General features: G+C 34.6%; 1 protein-coding gene across 5 annotated transcripts in view; it reads right to left on the minus strand.

The window, feature by feature from the left end:
• Positions 1-18,745, minus strand: part of CDH18 (cadherin 18) — a 1,139,369-nt gene that overhangs the window by 239,672 nt on the left and 880,952 nt on the right. For all 5 annotated transcript variants that reach the window (XM_058307287.2, XM_058307289.1, XM_058307283.2 and 2 more), the window contains one exon: positions 8,346-8,465. In XM_058307287.2, the coding sequence (XP_058163270.1) occupies positions 8,346-8,465 (120 nt within the window). The remainder of the gene's footprint in view (positions 1-8,345; positions 8,466-18,745) is intronic.

Raw genomic sequence — 18,745 nt, forward strand, 5'->3', positions numbered from 1 at the left:
CCCCAGTGCTGATCAAACAAATGTACACCATTACCTAGCCAAGTTGATGCATGGAATTATGTATCACAGTTCACTTGCTGTTAATTTGGCACCCATCTCTTTAAGCCATACTAAAGCTACAAATAAAGGTCAGTAATATTGTCATACATGTGTCTAATATGATGTGACTTTCCTACCTACAACTGAAAATGCACTAACCCTGTGCCAGGAAAATGATTCAAGTCTTTGGGTGATATTCACTCCTATAGAGTAACTAAATACTATGATGTAACATTATTACAACTTATGTTATGTGATAAAGGGGCAAGAGAGGGAAGAAAACAAAGATTCACACATGTCAACATATTCAAAACAAAACAAAGAATAAATACTCATAACCATTGCAGATCTTATTTCAGCAGCTGATCATGTGGCTGTAGCTGTTATTTAAAGCTACTTTCTTCCATGGCCCATTGAATATTCCTTTTACCTTCAGCAAGCACCTCAGCTGGTCATGGTTCTTTACCTGGTGGGGTGAACCAAACCTTCATTCATGCAGTTTCTAGGCCAATAGTTCTGCCTAGGGTGGATTGTTGCAGTTTTCCATTAAAGTTAATCACAAGTCTTGAGAAACCCTAAGGAATTTCTTATATTAGAGACAAGCTGTTCTTCATCTTACTGTGCAGGAGCCATCTTATTTCCCCTTGATATTCAGGATGGATCATACCAGCCACTACAGTAACTCTCTTACATACCAGCTGATTAAGAGGCATGAGGAGAACAAAGTAGTTGGGTGGCAGCCTTAACTTCCAGTTCAGTGGAATCATTGTTGTGTCTCCTGGTGGACCTAAGACTTCTAGACTAGCAGAGTATAAAGTCATGGGGATAAGGGTTGGTCTTTGTTGCTTACAGACTGAGCACAAAGCAATGGCTGAAACCAAGTTAACATTGAACAGTAGTAGAACTCCATGTTGCTGAGCCTATGCATAACTATCATTCTTACCACCATGTCTACTTTGCTCATATGTCCATTGGGTAATGACAGGACTGGCTGAGGAAAGATATTGGCTGATATCCAGAAAACAGGTCATCTTGTCCTCTTGATTAATAAAATCCTCCTCTGCTGAGGTTATCCTCTGGTGAGCATTCACACGGGAGACAAATATCTTCATATTTTTTGCCAGTTCTGAAATGTATATCCACATATCTCTCCCCCAGACATCTTTTTGACCAATTTTCCTTCCAATCCTTGGCTATCCAGCCAAGCCATTGGCCATAATATGAATCAGTATACAAATGCACCTCTAGACATTTCTCTTTCTAAGCAAAATAAATAAGTTTGCTGTTCGAAGTTCTGCCCATAGTAGGAATTTATTTCACCACTGTCCTTCAGGTAGTTCGCAGAAAGGAGTTGCAGCTGTACACTTTGAGGTGGTACTCACACATTGTACAGAACCATCTGTAAACCAGATAGTGTTTTCTCTTTCTTTGTTAATTATTTGTAGGGAACCCCAAAGAAGCCATAGAATGAGAGTGAGAAGGTGTAGCAGTTTGGCATTATTTATGAATTCCAAAAACAAATATTGGATTATGTTTGTAAATCGGTCTGTCCTTCAGAGTACATTAGATGTATTAAATTCAGAAGTTTCACTCTTACTTGATTAAATTATGCTTTATGGCCTGGTAACTCTAAGCTTCTACCCCAAATAAATACCCTTTATAAAACCCAGAAGATTTCTGGTACTTTACATCAGCACCCCTTTGGATCACTAATACAGAAGGTAATGTGACAGAAATGGGAACCACTTTCTCGTGTAATTTACTTGTGCAATCAGGGCCTGCTGAAGATTTATCTCCTGTACATTACTTCCATTTGATGATGGAGTACTGCTGTGCATACTCAACTTTATGGGCTGGAGTGTCAGACAATACCATATTCATGATGAGCAGACCACTGTTCATGGTACATTCATGGCTCACTGTTAAGTCTTAGGTCTCCACTAAGGTCCCATAACATGTGAAAACCTGTTTCTCAAAAAAGACTTCTTATTTGCAATGTATGGCAGGGCTTTGCTCCAAAATTCAAATCATTTGTGCTATGATTGACCTATAATTGCATGCCAAGGTCTCAAAACAGCATATTTATCTGCCACTGACAATTCAAGACCCATAGGATCTGCTAAATTATATGTCCCAAGTGGAAAAACAGCTTGCACAGAAGCCTAAAATAGGTGTTATGCCTATTTTTTGGTAGTAGGAGGGACAAGATGCAGCAGTTTATTCTTCACCTTAGAAGAGAGATCTCCAATTGTCCCACACCCCTGGATGCCTATAAATTTCATGGAGCTGGGCAATCCCTGAAATTTTGTTGGATTTATTTCCCACCCCTGTCATACAAATTGATCAAGATCCTTGCAGATTAATAATGAGGTTGGACAATAAAAGCACATTGTTGGCCTCAACAGCTTAAAGAAAACTGGTTCTGGTGGTCTTCACTAGCAAGTATCAAGAAAACTGATTCCGCCAGATCAATAGTTGCATACCAGGTATCAAGTGAAGTGCTGATTTGCTCAGCGATGATACCACATCTGGAACAGCAGCTGCAATTAGAGTCATCACCTGGTGTTCTCGAAGAGCCATCTGTCTTCTGCACTGACCAAATAAGAGAGTTGAATGGGGATATGGTGGGAATCACCATCCCTACAACCTTCAAGACCTTGATGGTGGCACTAAACCCTTCAATTCCTCCAGGAATGTGGTGTTGCTTCTGGTTTATTATTTTCCTAAGCAGAGGTGGTTCTAGTGGCTTGCACATTCCTTTTCCTACTATAATAGCCCTCACTTCATAAGCCAGGAAACCAATGTGGGGATTCTCTCAGTTGTTCAGTATATCCATTCCAATTACGCATTCTGGAACTAGGGAAATGACCACAGAATGTTTCAGGACCCCTCTGGACCCACTGTTATATGGATTTGAGTTAAAACTCCCTTGATGACCAGACACACCAATGCTTATTCTACTATGACCAGAGTACCACGATTACATTTTGGGTCTCCTGGAGTGTCAGTTCAATGCCAGTGACCATTAAGCCCCAAAATGTCTGATCCTTTCCTTTTCCTCAATGTACAGTCACCCTGGTAAATGGCCACTGGTCCCACTGGGGAAAGTTGGAAAGAATATTAATAGTATACATTTTTGGCAGCATAGCAGAATCCTTCCCCAAAGGAATGGACCCAACTTTACTTCTTTCAAGGGCAAAATGCTATAAACTGTCTAATATCTGACAATCAATTGAAGGGCTGTGACTCTCTTTTGTGATTCAAACCAGACTTTTGTTCACTTGACCTAGAGCTCTTCTGTTTATAAAATGGATCAAGTAAGAATTTGGTATACTTTCCATTTATTTCACTACTAGGTATTCCACAATTAGCCAACACTGTAAGTTTCTGTGAGCCACACTATTCTGATTACTGCATTGATTATGCTGTCCATTATGGTAGCCATGCCCATCTTGTTTTGTGGAGATTAAGTGCTACTATTTTGTTCTTGCCAACCTAGGACCTGATCATCCCCATTTTGTTTAAGGATCCAAGTTCAATGGTAACAATTTACAGAGTAATATCTGACTTTCAGAGAAGAGCAACCAAATAACTCTACAGAGATGATGGAGCTGCTCTCACTAATTTATTACTCATACTCATAGTAAAAGATATGTCCTTTGGAGATTCCCAGCTTGGGTGAGCAATTCTTACATGATAAATCTACTCTAACATTCCAATCTCTCTAAACCTTTGGATCCTCCCTATATAATTTTCATCAAGGAAGTGCTAGCATTTGAACTTTAGGTCATGTAGGCTACATTTTGGTCCATTCTTGAGCCAACCGCTAGAACAAACTGTTAAACAAATTTCTTGAGCTACAACACTGAACCCAGAATCTAGGCTTAGTGGGTCCATATCAATAGTGCATCCATACCAGACTCTGCAGGACAGACCACAAGCTGGAAACTTTGATAAAGGTGAAGCTGAACTCCTTAGTCTGAATTTCTCAGGGGAAGAACCAATGCTGGAGTCCAAATTCCTCTTCTGACTTCTTATATCCCCAGTTCTGGTTTTCAATTCCTCCAGTCAATTGGACAAGGAAACTTTCCACATTACTGAAGGTAATCTTCTTTGTTGATTGTAAATGTAATCAATTGATTATAGATGCAAATTGCATTTTGAAATATCCATGCATTAACAAGCAGATCAGCATTTGGACAAGCAACCATATCAACATAACCTAGCCAAGCTGAGACATGAAACTATCACATATGTGTATACCAATATTAATCTTATAACTGTCCCAATAGCCATTAATATGTGTTTTTAAATGTTTCATTTAATTATTGTTATGGTCAGAAGAATGGACAGTCAGAGCTGCTAATGTAACAATCTTAAATAAAACTTAACGTGGGTTTTATAAGCCAGCATTATGCCTCTGTTTTCCCTTTTACAACAGTTTTACTCCTGTATGGACCTCAGGAGGATTCGCTATTTGTATGAAATAAGCACAAGCATAACTTGAATTATATTTACTAACAAAAAGAACTTGAAGTCATTCATATGTTACTAAATGAAACAGCAGAAAGAATCATCAAATGTCTGTAAAACCAATAACCATTAACATATTTTTATTCCCAGTTCATAACTCCACACTTTCCTTCTGGGTGATGTTCCCATTCTGTTTCTAAAGCTTTCACATGGGCTCTGCCTTTGCCCCAAGTCAAGGAAATTAGTTCCTTGCAGCATCTATTTCAATCAGCTTGTTCTGTCATTGCTTGACAGAAATCACACAGTATCTAAAGAAGCACAGAAATCTAAAATACATTTATGTATTTTTAATGTAGCTGAAATTATATTATATTCAGTGGCTTTCCCAAAATGCCTTCCTTAGGGATTAGTTGTTTTTGTTAACATTAAAATGGTTTTCTATTTACTAATTCTATAAAAATTCCTTCTATCTAAAAGAATCAGTGTATTCAAATCAGAATTTTCCTCATTAAGCCTAAATTGACATGATATTTACATGAACCTGGTAAGAAATATTATATTACTTTTTTCTTTCATTTCTAGCTCCTTTAGTTTATCTTTTCATAGATTTCGGCATCCTTCAAATGGTAAGCTTAGACTTCATTTTTCATCCATGGGCAGTCCGTCTTTTGTTGTTATTATATATTGAACAAACATCATGAAATAATTACCTCAACAAAAATTGTTTTAAACAATAAATTATTTACAATATGCATGTTTTACCACATTGATTAATGGGATTCTAGTACAATACAACATAAACCTTATTAAAGTAATTATGGGAAGTATAGTAACTCAATAGCCACATAATTCATTTTGCTGACTACAACCATCTGTGGATGGTTTATAATAGGAAACCAATGTCCCATAGACAGCTGGTCATTAGAAAATAATAATGGGTAACTAAATATATTTTAACGTAATGAAAATAAGGCAATCCACAGAACTGGTCTTAGCTATAAAGCCTTAACTCTACTTTATTTGGACCCAAGAATTCTGTTTTATTAAATTTAATCCGTGTTGAAAGCAATGAAAACATGTTGCATTACAATCACATCAACTGGGGAGGATACCATAAGAATGACACTATTTAAATATTCCTTTATAAGTAATTACTCTCACTCATACCTATGTAACCTCTCATCCAAAGTAATTGATTCTTTAGTTTTGAGTATGTTTATTTATACTTTACCCATTTTAAGTTGAATTTCAATTAGATTTGTTAGTTTTGATGATGCTTAATCACATAATTATAGCACTTTTAAGCACAAATGAACAAAAAAAATCTTTTTGGTTAATTTAAATGACCTTCAAAAGACTATCCTTAATGGCCACAGTATATATCCATAGATTCTCATAATGCTTTAGTAAGTATAATATTCAATATGAATCATATCAACAATGTACAAACACATTGCACTCAAAAATCACATCTCTTAAAGGAATGTATGAAGAAATATAAAAGCAAAGAACATTTCACAGAACAGTAACTGAATAGCAGCCTACTTATGTTTTAAATATTTTTAAAACTGTAATTAATTAACCTATGCTAAATAAGTATAAATGATTGAATTTTTACTCAAATATTATGTTATTGATACTTTTGCTTTGACTAAAGCACAAACTACAGCAGAGTCCAATACTAGTCCATCCATCTAAGGTGCACATGCACATATAGACGTGTACATGTACTTGCACAAACATATTCAAACATCTTCATACAGACATATACAAAAAGACACAAAATTGTTCTTTGTTTTTTAATAAAATATATGTTCAAAAAGGATGTGAAAATTTAAAAAAATATTCCATAGGGGTGTCTATATATTAGCAACAGTCTATTAAGTAAATATAATGTTTATTTATAAATGTACATTTAGCAATATATAGGGACAGTTAATGGACTAAAGCCATGTGTAGGGATGTGTGTGTATGTGCATATATCAATGAGCATGTGTAGCCTTAAACAAGGGAATGGAAATACATAAACAGTCTCTTTCTTTCTTTGTTTCCTCTAGGGAGATGTATATTTAAAGGGAGAAATACATTTCTATCATATTTAAAACAACTGTAGTTATTTGGAAAACAGAATGAGGTGAACATCACCAGTTAAATTTTCAACTAATTCTAACTCTCCTAAAGAAGCAATAATGTGTGCACACATATATGTACAGTATTGTACATCACTTTGATTACTAAGCTAATAAATACATGTATTTCTACATATTTAGTGATGTTTTGGCAGTAAGAGAACTCATATGTCTCATACTCATTTTATGTCTCATGCTATTTATTTTTATTTTGCAGGTTTCTATTTTTATTTCCTTTGACTACATATTATAAGTTATGTTATACTAAACACATGTAATTAATTACTAGATAATCACATAGTCTATATAGATATATGTGTGTATGTGTGTGAAGGTATTCTTCACTTATGTATCTATATAAGTTCATTATTGTTTTCTTCTTAACTTGTGGGAAAGAAAGTGTTAAGCAGCAAGGAGCAATCTATTCTTGCTCCAAGTACTAAGGGGTAGAGCACCCCGGGGAAAGAGAGAAGGCAAATAACCTGATCATATCTTCTAATTAACATGATAATAACAGACTTCCTAGCAAACATTCTAGTGGTATTAACTATCAAGAACATACTTATACACAGAATGTCTTATTGGTTGCACCTCATTTTCTCAAACAATGAAAAGCAAAGAAGAAATTGATAGATATGGAGCAGTGTTGGCCAAAAAATGCAACATATGCTATATAGTAATTTGAATATAAAAGAGATGATTCCTTGTTGAGGAAGTTATGTGGCTGTGCCTTTTATTAATTCTTGGAGATTCCACATACTAATCTGCTTCAGAGGGCATCAAATATGACCAGAAATAACACAGGTACCTGCTGGAATATCCTGGACGTCTCCCCATTTCATCTGTGTCTGATGATGACTTGCTTTCTTGAAAGGATTAATGTAGCTTGATACTGGGTTCTCACTAAAAATCTGGCTAAATTAAACAAGCGTTTATATTTAGCCAGGTTTTAGGTAACAATTGTGTGCCAATGAGTTTATTGTGGTTTCAGGTTTATGTCATTGTAGTTTAACCTATAAAGCATTCTTGAATATGCTTCATTCCCCTTTTACATCATATCATATGAAATGGTTGCTTTGGCCAGGAAAAAAAAGTAGAGAAAGAGAGAAGAATTCATATTTTCCTAGAAAAAATTGTTTATAGGTGGTTGACTTTGTTCTCAGTTAATTTCATTTACAAAATGCAATATTTGTGGCCTGAAAATGTGCTCTTTATGAAAAACTTGTAGTTCAAGATAGAGCAATTCTTCCAGGGTATATCTTATACAAGATATAAATAATACATTATACTTATGTGATAAATAAATTCATAAAAAGAAATAAAGTTATGGAAAATCTCAATAAATCATTCACCCTTTGGCAAAAAATTAAAACTAATATGTAAGCAGAACAAATAATACACTTGAAAATATCATTTTATGAAATATCCGCAATTTATTTTAAACAGGCAATATTTATTTATGTTATAGGAATATGCAAAGGTAAGTAGTTTTTACTGATATTGGAATAATTAATGGCTATTCAAAATAATGAAAAACAGTAAATTCATCTTCAATTATTCACTTCTGTTATATTAGCAGAAGTGAGAATATTTTAATTGTGCTAAAATAATAATGCCTTTCACAGAAGTACACACAGAAATAAAAAGCATTGCTTCCTTATATTATACCATGCACCTACACACAAATTATATGAATGCACTAACCTGTTTTTGGATCTACGGAGAAGTAGGGTTGTCCCTGGAGAATGCTGTAAACCACCCGGGCACTGTTTCCATAGGTAGGGTCATCTGCATCCGTAGCTGTCACCTGTAGAACAGAGGTACCTGTGCATTCAGGAAAATAAATTTTAGTTTAAGACGGCATTCGGCAAATGTTTAATTTGTACACATATAGAGACTCTGCTGACATATCTACGGAGAGCTATAATGGATGAGTCCTATTAAATGTAAAATTTTAGTTTATCAAACATATTCCTCCCTTGCCACATTTCCCTGTTATCAACTTTACTGACAGAAGCTCCATAATAGAATACTTATTCCCAGATATTTTACCATGGCTCTGTCTGATTTGATTTGCTAACATTGTAAAAGGTTTCTTGACTCTAACACAATCAGAGTTAGGTTCGATTGATATGCAAGAATCAAGTTGGTGTTACCTGTAAGGTGAAGTGAAAGATGAGGTGGGGGCATACACTGCATGCTACATGGCTATTCAGAAAACTGGAAGTGGAATAGATTGTGAGTAGGTGGGAAGGTGGGGTGCATTGATACCAAATTCTCAGTGTCATCAAAACAGCCCTTTCCAGTCTTTTTTTGTCTTACCCGGAATTTTTTTTCCCCCAGTGTAGCAATATTATTTCAAATTCACAAATGTAAAAGAACTGAAAAAAAGCTCAACAATTTATGGAAACATGACTCTAAAAAAGTTCTTTTTCAGGCACTTTTACCTCATCTAATTTCAACTGCTAACTTGGTTGTTCCTACAGTGTTCAGAAAGATAAACAGATGAACACAGATTAGTTAAACGACATACATAAAGTCTCCTTATTAATGAAAAAAATAAAGAGAACGAATAATGCTTAATCGTGTTCATTTCTCACAAAACTAAACCCAATATTCTTTTTTTTACCTTTAGAATTACTATAGTACCAACTTTTATTTTGCTACAAAAACATTACAATATTGTTGTTAACTATAGTCCATAAACTGTACTAGTTATATTTTTACATGTATCACCACATTCTAAACACCCTGTAGTAGAATTTTCCTGTATTCATATTATTAACCACAATCCTCATCTAATTCCAAAATTATTGTTATACATTCCCAATATTATTCTCCAACTATCTTCCAACTACATGTATCTATCATTTCAGACTATTCATTTCAGATTACCTGTACTCAAGAAACTAATTGGTCCCCTGGCTTCCAATCTCGCTAGTTTAGACTCTTCTATCTAGTACCTGCATAATTATATTTCTAAAATAGCTATTGTAATATGCCTATCACACTAGATTATTGAAAATTAACATGCATTTTAGAATAATTTACACATTTAAAACATTTTTTTGAGGTACTAAAATTAGTGGAGCCATTATTCTGGTTTCTTTATGTTTACATATTTTAAACACAATTTGCATAATTAGACACATCTGTATCATATTTCAAGTATTCCGAAATGAAAATCAATCTATTAAGGACTGTATAACTTCATTGTAGAATTAGTTGGTAAGGGCTCTCACTTATTCATTAAATGTACTCAATGAATCATCTAATAATGAATGCTTAATATTTTATTCTGCCTAAGTAGGAAAACTCTACCTGCTATTGTGGGTTATGTGTCAAATAAATATATTTACACATTTTCAGCAAATCAAGGTTGTATGAAAATATTGTATTCATTTTAGTATCGGGATATGGAAGCACTGACGGTTTTCAATTTCTCAGTTTATTAATTACTTTAACAATTCTGATATGAAGTACCTTCAATCTGCACTTCCATGTTGAAGCTAAAAATAATTTTGGGTAAAGCCTGTTCTTTTTTTCAAGGGATCCCAGGAAATTTAAATTAAGAATTAGTATGCCAAGTTCAGCTGACAATCCTTATTTGCAGATTTTAAATGTGGATGGGTCTTTTTGATAATGTGCTATTAATATTAGACCATTCTTAAGTAGTATTTGTACATTAATATTCTAAACACAAAGATGATTACTTATTGCCTATACTCAGGAGAGGATGAGAGTGTTATGTCTAAAAGAGACCTCAAATTATGTTGGTGAGGTTGCTCAGAATCTGGAACACTGATACACTGATGAAAAGAAATGTAAAGTTTGGCAATTTCTTATAAAACTAAACAGACATTTACTATATCTCCCAACCATTTCACTCATTTATCCCATAGAAATGAAAACTTATGTCTATACACAGAACACCTATAAATGGATATTCAGATAACATTTATTTGTAATAGCTCCCAATTGGAAACCATCCAGATGTGGTGTCTCTCAGTGAGAGTTAAACACAATATGATACAACCATTACATGGACTACTACTTAGTAATAAAAATGAAGAAACTATTAATACTTATAATGAATTTGATTAATTTTTAGGGAATTACAGTAACTGAGAAAAAGCCATTCCCAAAAGGTTACATACTGTGAGATTCCGTTCATGTATCATTCTGGAAATAACACAACTTTAGAAATGATTAACAGATTTGTAGTAGCCAGAGGATGGAGGAGGTCTCGAAGGAGAGGAGCTGGTGTTAAAAGGACCACCATGAGTGATCCTTGTGGGATAATGGGAACTGTTCAATATCTTGATTGTGGTGGTAGATACAAACATGCAAAGGATATAAAATTGTATAACACTAAACACACACCACTTGAACACACACACAGATTTTACAAGTAAAAATTGGAAAATCTAAATAAGGTCAGTGGATTATATAAATTCAATACATTTTCTAATACTTTATATTATGGTTTTGCAAGATATTATTCGGGGAAACTGGGCAAAGGGTTCAGGAGAGCTCTCTGTATCATTTTTTATAAGTGCATGCAAATCTACAATGGTTTCAAAATTTTTAAAAAAATTTAAAAAGCCCAGCAGAACACAATGTCTTCTGGCCTCATTGCTAGTCCATTCTAAGAAAGTCTTATTTGGGTTTGTATATCAATCACGAGCTCTCACATTATAGTTTCTAACTTTCTCACATGATTAAAGCCAATTTCCACCATAAACTTTCCATAGCTGATCACGTGTACACTTTTTCTTTCACTATTAAGTATAATCAAAGGTACACTTTAATGTGCTAAAAGATATGTAGCATTATTTTGTGCTTAATTACTTTTGTAATAATCGATCCAATTTATTTTTGATGTATAACTAAAGATAATTTTAAGTAGTATTTCATCTTTAGAGTAAAATATGATTTTAACTGAAAATAAAATTTATTGAAAATGTGGAACCATACTCTGACTTATTTCTATTAAATGAGAAAAATTTCCTGAGTTACTGTAAGTATCAAGGTATACACACACACATATATCACCTAAAATGTTTATTTTGAGTAGAAGGGAAATACCAATAAATTTCTTATCCAGATAATGGGAAAGATTTGTGATACGAATGATTCTAGATAACTAAAAATCTGAAAGAAGCTTAAAAACTTGTCAAAATTTTAGTTGTGTTGACAATATTTAAATGTATAATCAAATTGTATTTGAGACTAATATTGCAGTTCTTCTTTCATAATCACTTATTTGCTAAACTGTAAGCAAGAAACTGGTCAATTTGGAGGCAGCGGACTTGGCCCAGCGGTTAGGGTGTCCGTCTACCACATGGGAGGTCCGTGGTTCAAACCCTGGGCCTATTAGACCCATGTGGAGCTGGCCCATGCTCAGTGCTGATGCGCGCAAGGAGTGCGGTGCCACTCAGGGGTGTCCCTTGTGTAGGGGAGCCCCACGCGCAAGGACTGCGCTCCATAAGGAGAGCCGCCCAGCGCAAAAGAAAGTGCAGCCTGCCCAGGAATGGTGCCGCACACACAGAGCTGACACAACAAGATGACACAGCAAAAAGAAACACAGATTCCTGTGCCACTGACAACAACAGAAGCAGACAAAGAAGAGGACGCAGCTAATAGACACAGAGAACAGACAACCGGGGTGGGGGGAAGGAGAGAGAAATAAATAAATAAATCTTTTTGAAAAAGACAAAATTTGGAGGCGGAAAATGGAAAGATATAGGTAGGATTTATTGAATTAAGTGTAAAATTTTGAATCTATAATTTCAAATATAGGCACAATGATTTAGTATAATGTTTTCCAATTGACATTCTGTTTTATTTTAGCTTTTCTTATTTTCCAGCTTATAATTATAATAAATGATTTATATATTTTTAGGTTCCTCTGTAATGAGATACTAGGCATAAAGGTACTAAAGTATGAGTTGGAAAAATACACAACTCTTTCCCTTGATTAATTTTCAGTTTTTCATTCAAAACATTCCCACTAGGCATGAATATTAAGAGGATGCAAAAGATGACTTGAAAATAATAGATTTCCAAAAATGTATGCTAACTTAACATATAACCAAGTTTTTTTCTTTTAATGGCAGTATCTGTTAAGGTAAGCTCTCCTGATGCTTGTATGTATGCACAGTCCACAACTTCTAACATGCTCTTCTAGTGAGATTTGGTCCACATCTATAATTTTAAATGGTTATTGCATATTGAAGACTTCTTATGTGGCATCACTTGAACTTATAGCCTACCTTATATTCATCTCTCAAAATTATTCAAAGATATCAATAATGACATAGTGCCATATAAAAGCTTGTTTTGAAGATATTTTCATTTGTACCTCATTGAAAACGAAATGATAAAATAAATTCTGTGGTTATTTTCCCAAGTTGTCCTCTCAAAGTCTATGAAGGTGTTCAGGGAAGACGGTGCTGGAGGAGGTCAAGCAGGGCACAGTGTTCTTTACAAAACAGGGGAGGAAGTAGAGAAGCTATCTGAGGGAGCTGCCTTGGAGAACTGAAGACCAGGAGAGTGCCATGCACAGTGTCCAGAAGGGAATAGACTTTAAAAGACTGAAAGGAAAACCCTGAGTTACCCATCCCTGCTGTTGGGAAAGATGTCCATCCCTTACACTGAGGAAATAGCCTCGATGAAACTGGTGGCTGACCACAGCCAACTGTGATGGTAACATTATTTCTCCCTGGGAAGAGAGAGGGTACAGCAGAGGGCTTAGTTAGTTTTTCTTCAGAGAGTTTGAATGGCAGGGTCCTGCTTTGAAGTGCAGGTTCAGACTCTGCATCAAGCAGAAGTTGAAAGATATAGCTTCCTGGAAAGGTTTCCCAAAGAGCACCATCTGCTGGCATGTAGGAAAGTGAAAGAAGAGAAAGCTCGTCTCTGTCCATATTTCCAAGCCCCTGTGGCTCAATTTTGATAGCGTAGACAGGGAAACCTTAAGGTTTTAGAAAAAGCTGAACAAAAATCAAAGAAGAGTCATGAAATAATGCCTTTAGAGAAGAGAAAGAAATTGACCAACAATAAAATTATTAACATAATCAGATGCACAGACATCAGCAATAAAACTACAAGTCGTACTAAGAAACAAGAAGATATGATACAGCCAAAAGGAACACACCAAAAATCCTGATGAGATATAGATTTAAGACAATGAATCAGTGATGTTCACAAAAATATCATAAATCAATTCAAGGAGTTGAAAGAAATTGTGGGGGGCGGCAGACTTAGCCCAGTGGTTAGAGTGTCCGTCTACCACATGGAAAGTGCACAGTTCAAAGCCCGGGCCTCCTTGACCTGTGTGCAGCTGGCCCATGTGCAGTGCTGATGTGCTCAAGGAGTGCCATGCCACACAGGGGTGTCCCCCGTGTAGGGTTGCTTCACGCGCAAGGAGTGTGCCCCTTAAGGCAAGCCACCCAGAGTGAAAGAAATTGCAGCCTGCCCAGGAATGGTGCTGCACACACGGAGAGCTGACACAAGATGATGCAACGAAAAGAAACACAGGTTCCTGTGTAGCTGACAGTAACAGAAGCGGATAAAGAAGACACAGCAAATAGACACAGAGAGCAGACAACTGCGGTGGGGTTGGGGAAAGGGGAGAGAAATAAATAAATAAATAAATAAATCTTTTAAAAAAGAAATTGTGGTTAAAGAGATAAAGTATATTAAAAGACATGGAGTGAGCAGAAAGAACAATTTGAAAGTCTACAAAGTAAAGTAACAGAGCTTCTGGGAATGAAAAACACAATGGATGATATTAAAAATACTTTAGTGGGCTACAATAGATTTGAATTGGCTGAGGACAGAATGAGTGAATTAGAAGACAGAGTATCTGAACTTAAAAAGACAAGAACAAAAAGAGAAAAGAAATATTGAACAGGGTCTTGGATAACAGTATGAAGCCACAAACATTCATCATAGGTATCCCAGAAAAAGAGAATGGAAAAAAGGCAGAGAGAACATTTGAGGAATTAAAGACCAAAAATTCCCCAAACCTTATGGAAAACATAATGTCAATATCCAAGAAGAACACCACACCCCAAAGAAAATAAATCCAAACAGACTTACTCTGAGACACCTACTATTGAGAATGTCAAATGCCAGAGACAGAGGATTCTGAAAGCAGCAAGAGAAAAGTAATGCATCATGTACAAAGGAAGATCAACAAGATTAAGTGATCATCTATCATTAGAAACCATGGAGTTAACAAGGCAGTAGAATGATATATTTAGGGTACTGAAAGAAAAAAACTCTAAGCCAAGAATTCTTTATCTGGGAAAATTGTCCTTCAAAAATGAAAGAAAGATTAAAGTCTTCAGAGACAAAAAATAAAATAAAATAAAAATGAGGGTGTCTCATGAAGAGACTGGATTTTTAAGATATACTAAAGGAAGTGCTTCAGCTTGAAAGAAAATGACAAGGGTGAGAGGCTTGGAGAATATTGTAGAAATGAAGATTATAAATTTAAAAGAGTAAAAGAAAGAGTGTTGTAAGATATGACAATAGAAAGCCAAAGGATAAAATAGGTGAATGAAGTAATACCTCTACAGAAATAATACTGAATATTAATGGCCTGAAGTTCCTAATCAAAAGATATAGACTGACAGAATGGATAAAAGAATATAAGCAATTAATATGCTATCTATAAGAGTTTCAACTTAGACTCAAGTACAGAATCAGGCTGAAAGTGAAAGGATAGAAAAATATATTCCATACAAACAGTAAAAAAACAGATATCTACCAGTGATATCAATATTGGACAAAATAATTTTAAAAGGAAAACAGTTATAAGAGACAAAGAAGGTCATTATATTTTAAGAAGGGGGAAATTCACCAAGAAGAAATAACTATATTAAGTATTTATGCACCTAAACTGAGTGTCCCCCAAAACATGAGACATACACTGGCAAAACTGAAGAGAAAAATAGGTGTCTCTGTAATAATAGTTGGAGACTTCAATACACCTCTTTCAGGATTGGATAGAACATTTGGAAAGAGGATAAATATGGAAAAAGACAGCTTGAATAATATGACAAATGAACTAGAAATAGCAGACATTTATAGAATATCATACCTGAAATAACAGGATATGCATTCTTCTCAAGGGTTCATGGCTCTTTCTCCAAGAAAGACTATATTTTGGGTCACAAAACAGGCCTAAATAAGTTTTAAAAGATTGAAATAATTCATAGCAATTTCTCTGATCATAGTGGAATGAAGCTGGAAAATTTGAGAACAAAAAAGCTATAGAAAGAATAAAAAAAAACAAAATTTGTTTCTTTAAGAATATCAACAAAATTGATACCCCTTTAGCTAGGCTAACAAAGAAAAAAAGAGGAGATGCAAATAAAATCAGAAATGTTTGTGAGAATTAACACTGACCTCGCAGAAATAAAAGAGATCATATGAGGATACTAAGAACAATTGTATGCCAACAAATTAAACAACATAGATGAAATGACAAATTCCTAGAAACACATGAACAGATCACACTGGCACTGGAAGAAATTAAGGACCTCAACATGCCATCAATTATATGTAAAGCAATCAAAACAGTCATCAAAAACCTCCTCAAAATAAAAAGCCTAGGACCAGATGGATTCACAGGTGAATTCTACCATTCATTCAAAGAGGATCCAATATCAATCCTACTCAAACGCTTCCAAAAAACTGAAAAGAAAGAAATGTTACCAAAATCATTCCACAAAGCCAAAAGCACCTTAATACCAAAGCCAGATAAAGAAAACTACAGACCAAGTTCTCTAATAACAAAAATGCAAAAATCCTCACAAAATACTTGCTGACCAATCCACAAGCAAATTAGAAGAATTATACACTTCAACCAAATAAGTTTTTTTCCCCAGGTAAGCAAGTGTGGTTCAACCCAGGAAAATTAATCAGTGAAATAAACCACACTAATAAAATGAAGAAGAAAAATCACATGATCCTCTCGATTGATGCAGAAAAGACATTCGACAGAGCACATCATTTCTTGATAATAATACTCTGAAGGACAGGAATTGATGGAAATTTTCTCAACATGAAAGTGCATATATTAAAAACCCACAGCTAACATTGTACTCAATGGTAAAATACTGAAAGCTTTCCCTCTAAGATCAGTGACAAGAAAAGGATGCCCGCTGTCACCACTGTTATTCAATATTGTGCTAGAAGTTCTATCTAAAGTAATTTTGCAAAAAAAAAAAAAAGAGAGAGAGAGAAATAAAAGTCACCAAAATAGGAGAGGAAGAAGTAAACCATCTGATATATGCTGTTGATACAGTCCTATATCTAGAAAATCCTGAAAAACACACAACAAAACTACTAGAACTAATAGTAGAGATCAGCAAAGTGGCAGGATAGAAGATGAACAGAAGAATCAGTACCAATTCTATACATTGCTAATAAGCAACATGAGGAGGTGGTCAGAAAAAAATCCCTTTACAATTGTGACTAAAAGAATCAAGTATATAAGAATAAATTTAACTGAGGATATAAAAGACTTACATTCAGAAAACTACAAAACATTGCTAAAAGAAACCAAAGAAGACTTAAGTAAATGGAAGGACATTCTCTATTCATTAATTGGAAGACTAAATATTGTTAAAATGACAATTTTTCCAAAACTGATTTAAAGGTTCATCACAATCCCAATATAAATTCCAATAGCCTTTTCTGCAGAAACAGAAAAGCCAATTATCAAATTTATTTGTATGGTAAGGTACCCCAAATAGCCAAAATTATCTTTAAAAAGAACTGCAAAGTTGGAGGACTCACACTACTTGACTTTAAAGCAAACCTTAGCTTCAGTGGTAAAAACAACATGATACTGGCATACATATAGATATAGTGACCACTGGAATCAAACTGAGAGTTCAGAAATAAATCCTCATATTTATAGTCAAGTGCTTTTTGACAACATTGTCAAATTCTCCCAGCTAGGTCAGAACAGTTTATTGAAGAAATATTGTTGACAGAACTTGAATTCTTATCTAAAAGAAAAAAAGAGGACTCCTATCTCACATCACATACAAAAATTAATTCAAAATGAATCATGGACATAAATATAATAGCTAGAACCATAAAACTCTTGAAGAAAATGTAAAGAAACATCTTCAAGATCTTGTGGTAGGTGGTGATTTCTTAAACCTTACAACCAAAGCACAAGCAATAAAAGAAAACATAGATAAATGAGACCTCATCAAACTTAAACTTGTTTGTGCTTCAAATGATTTTGTCAAGAGGGTGAAAAGGCAACCTATGCAATGGGAGAAAATATCTGGAAAATACACTTGTGATAAGGGTTTGATTTCCATGTTATATAAGGAGATCATACAAATCAGCAGTATAAATACAAACAACCCAATTTAAAAAATGAGCAAAAGACTTGAATAGACATTTTTCTAAAGAGGAAATACAAATGGTCAAAAAGAACATGAATAGATGTTCAACATTGCTAGCCAATTAGGGGAAGGCAGTTCAAAACTATAATGAGATATATTTTCACACTTTATGGAATGGCCATTATTAAAAGAACAGAGAACTACAAATACTGAAGAAGATTTGGAGAAATAAGAATACTCTTTCACTGTTGTGTTGATGGGAACATAAAATGGTGCAGCCTCTGTGGAAGACAGTTTGATGGTTCCTCAGAAGGCTAAATATAGACATGCCATATTATCTGGCAGTCCTGTTACGGAATATATTCAGAAGACTGAAAGGAAGGACATGAAGAGAATTTGCATACCAATGTTCATAGAGGCATTATTTACAATTGCTAAAAATGAAAACAATTCAAGTGTCCATCAATGATGAATGGATAAACAAAATGTGGGAGTATATACATACGATTGAATACTATTCAGCTGTAAGAAGAAATCAATTTGAGATGCATATGACAACACGGATGGATTTTTAGGACATTATGTTGAGTGAAACAAGCCAGATACAAAAGAGCAAATATTGTATGGTCTTACTAATAAGAACTAAATATGATGAGTAAATTCACGGAGTTAAACTATTGAATATAGATTACTAGGAGACAGATTGTGGGTTGAGAAGGCAGAGTT

The sequence above is a fragment of the Dasypus novemcinctus genome, chromosome 2 (assembly GCF_030445035.2).
Source record: "Dasypus novemcinctus isolate mDasNov1 chromosome 2, mDasNov1.1.hap2, whole genome shotgun sequence".
NCBI classification, from domain to species: domain Eukaryota; kingdom Metazoa; phylum Chordata; class Mammalia; order Cingulata; family Dasypodidae; genus Dasypus; species Dasypus novemcinctus.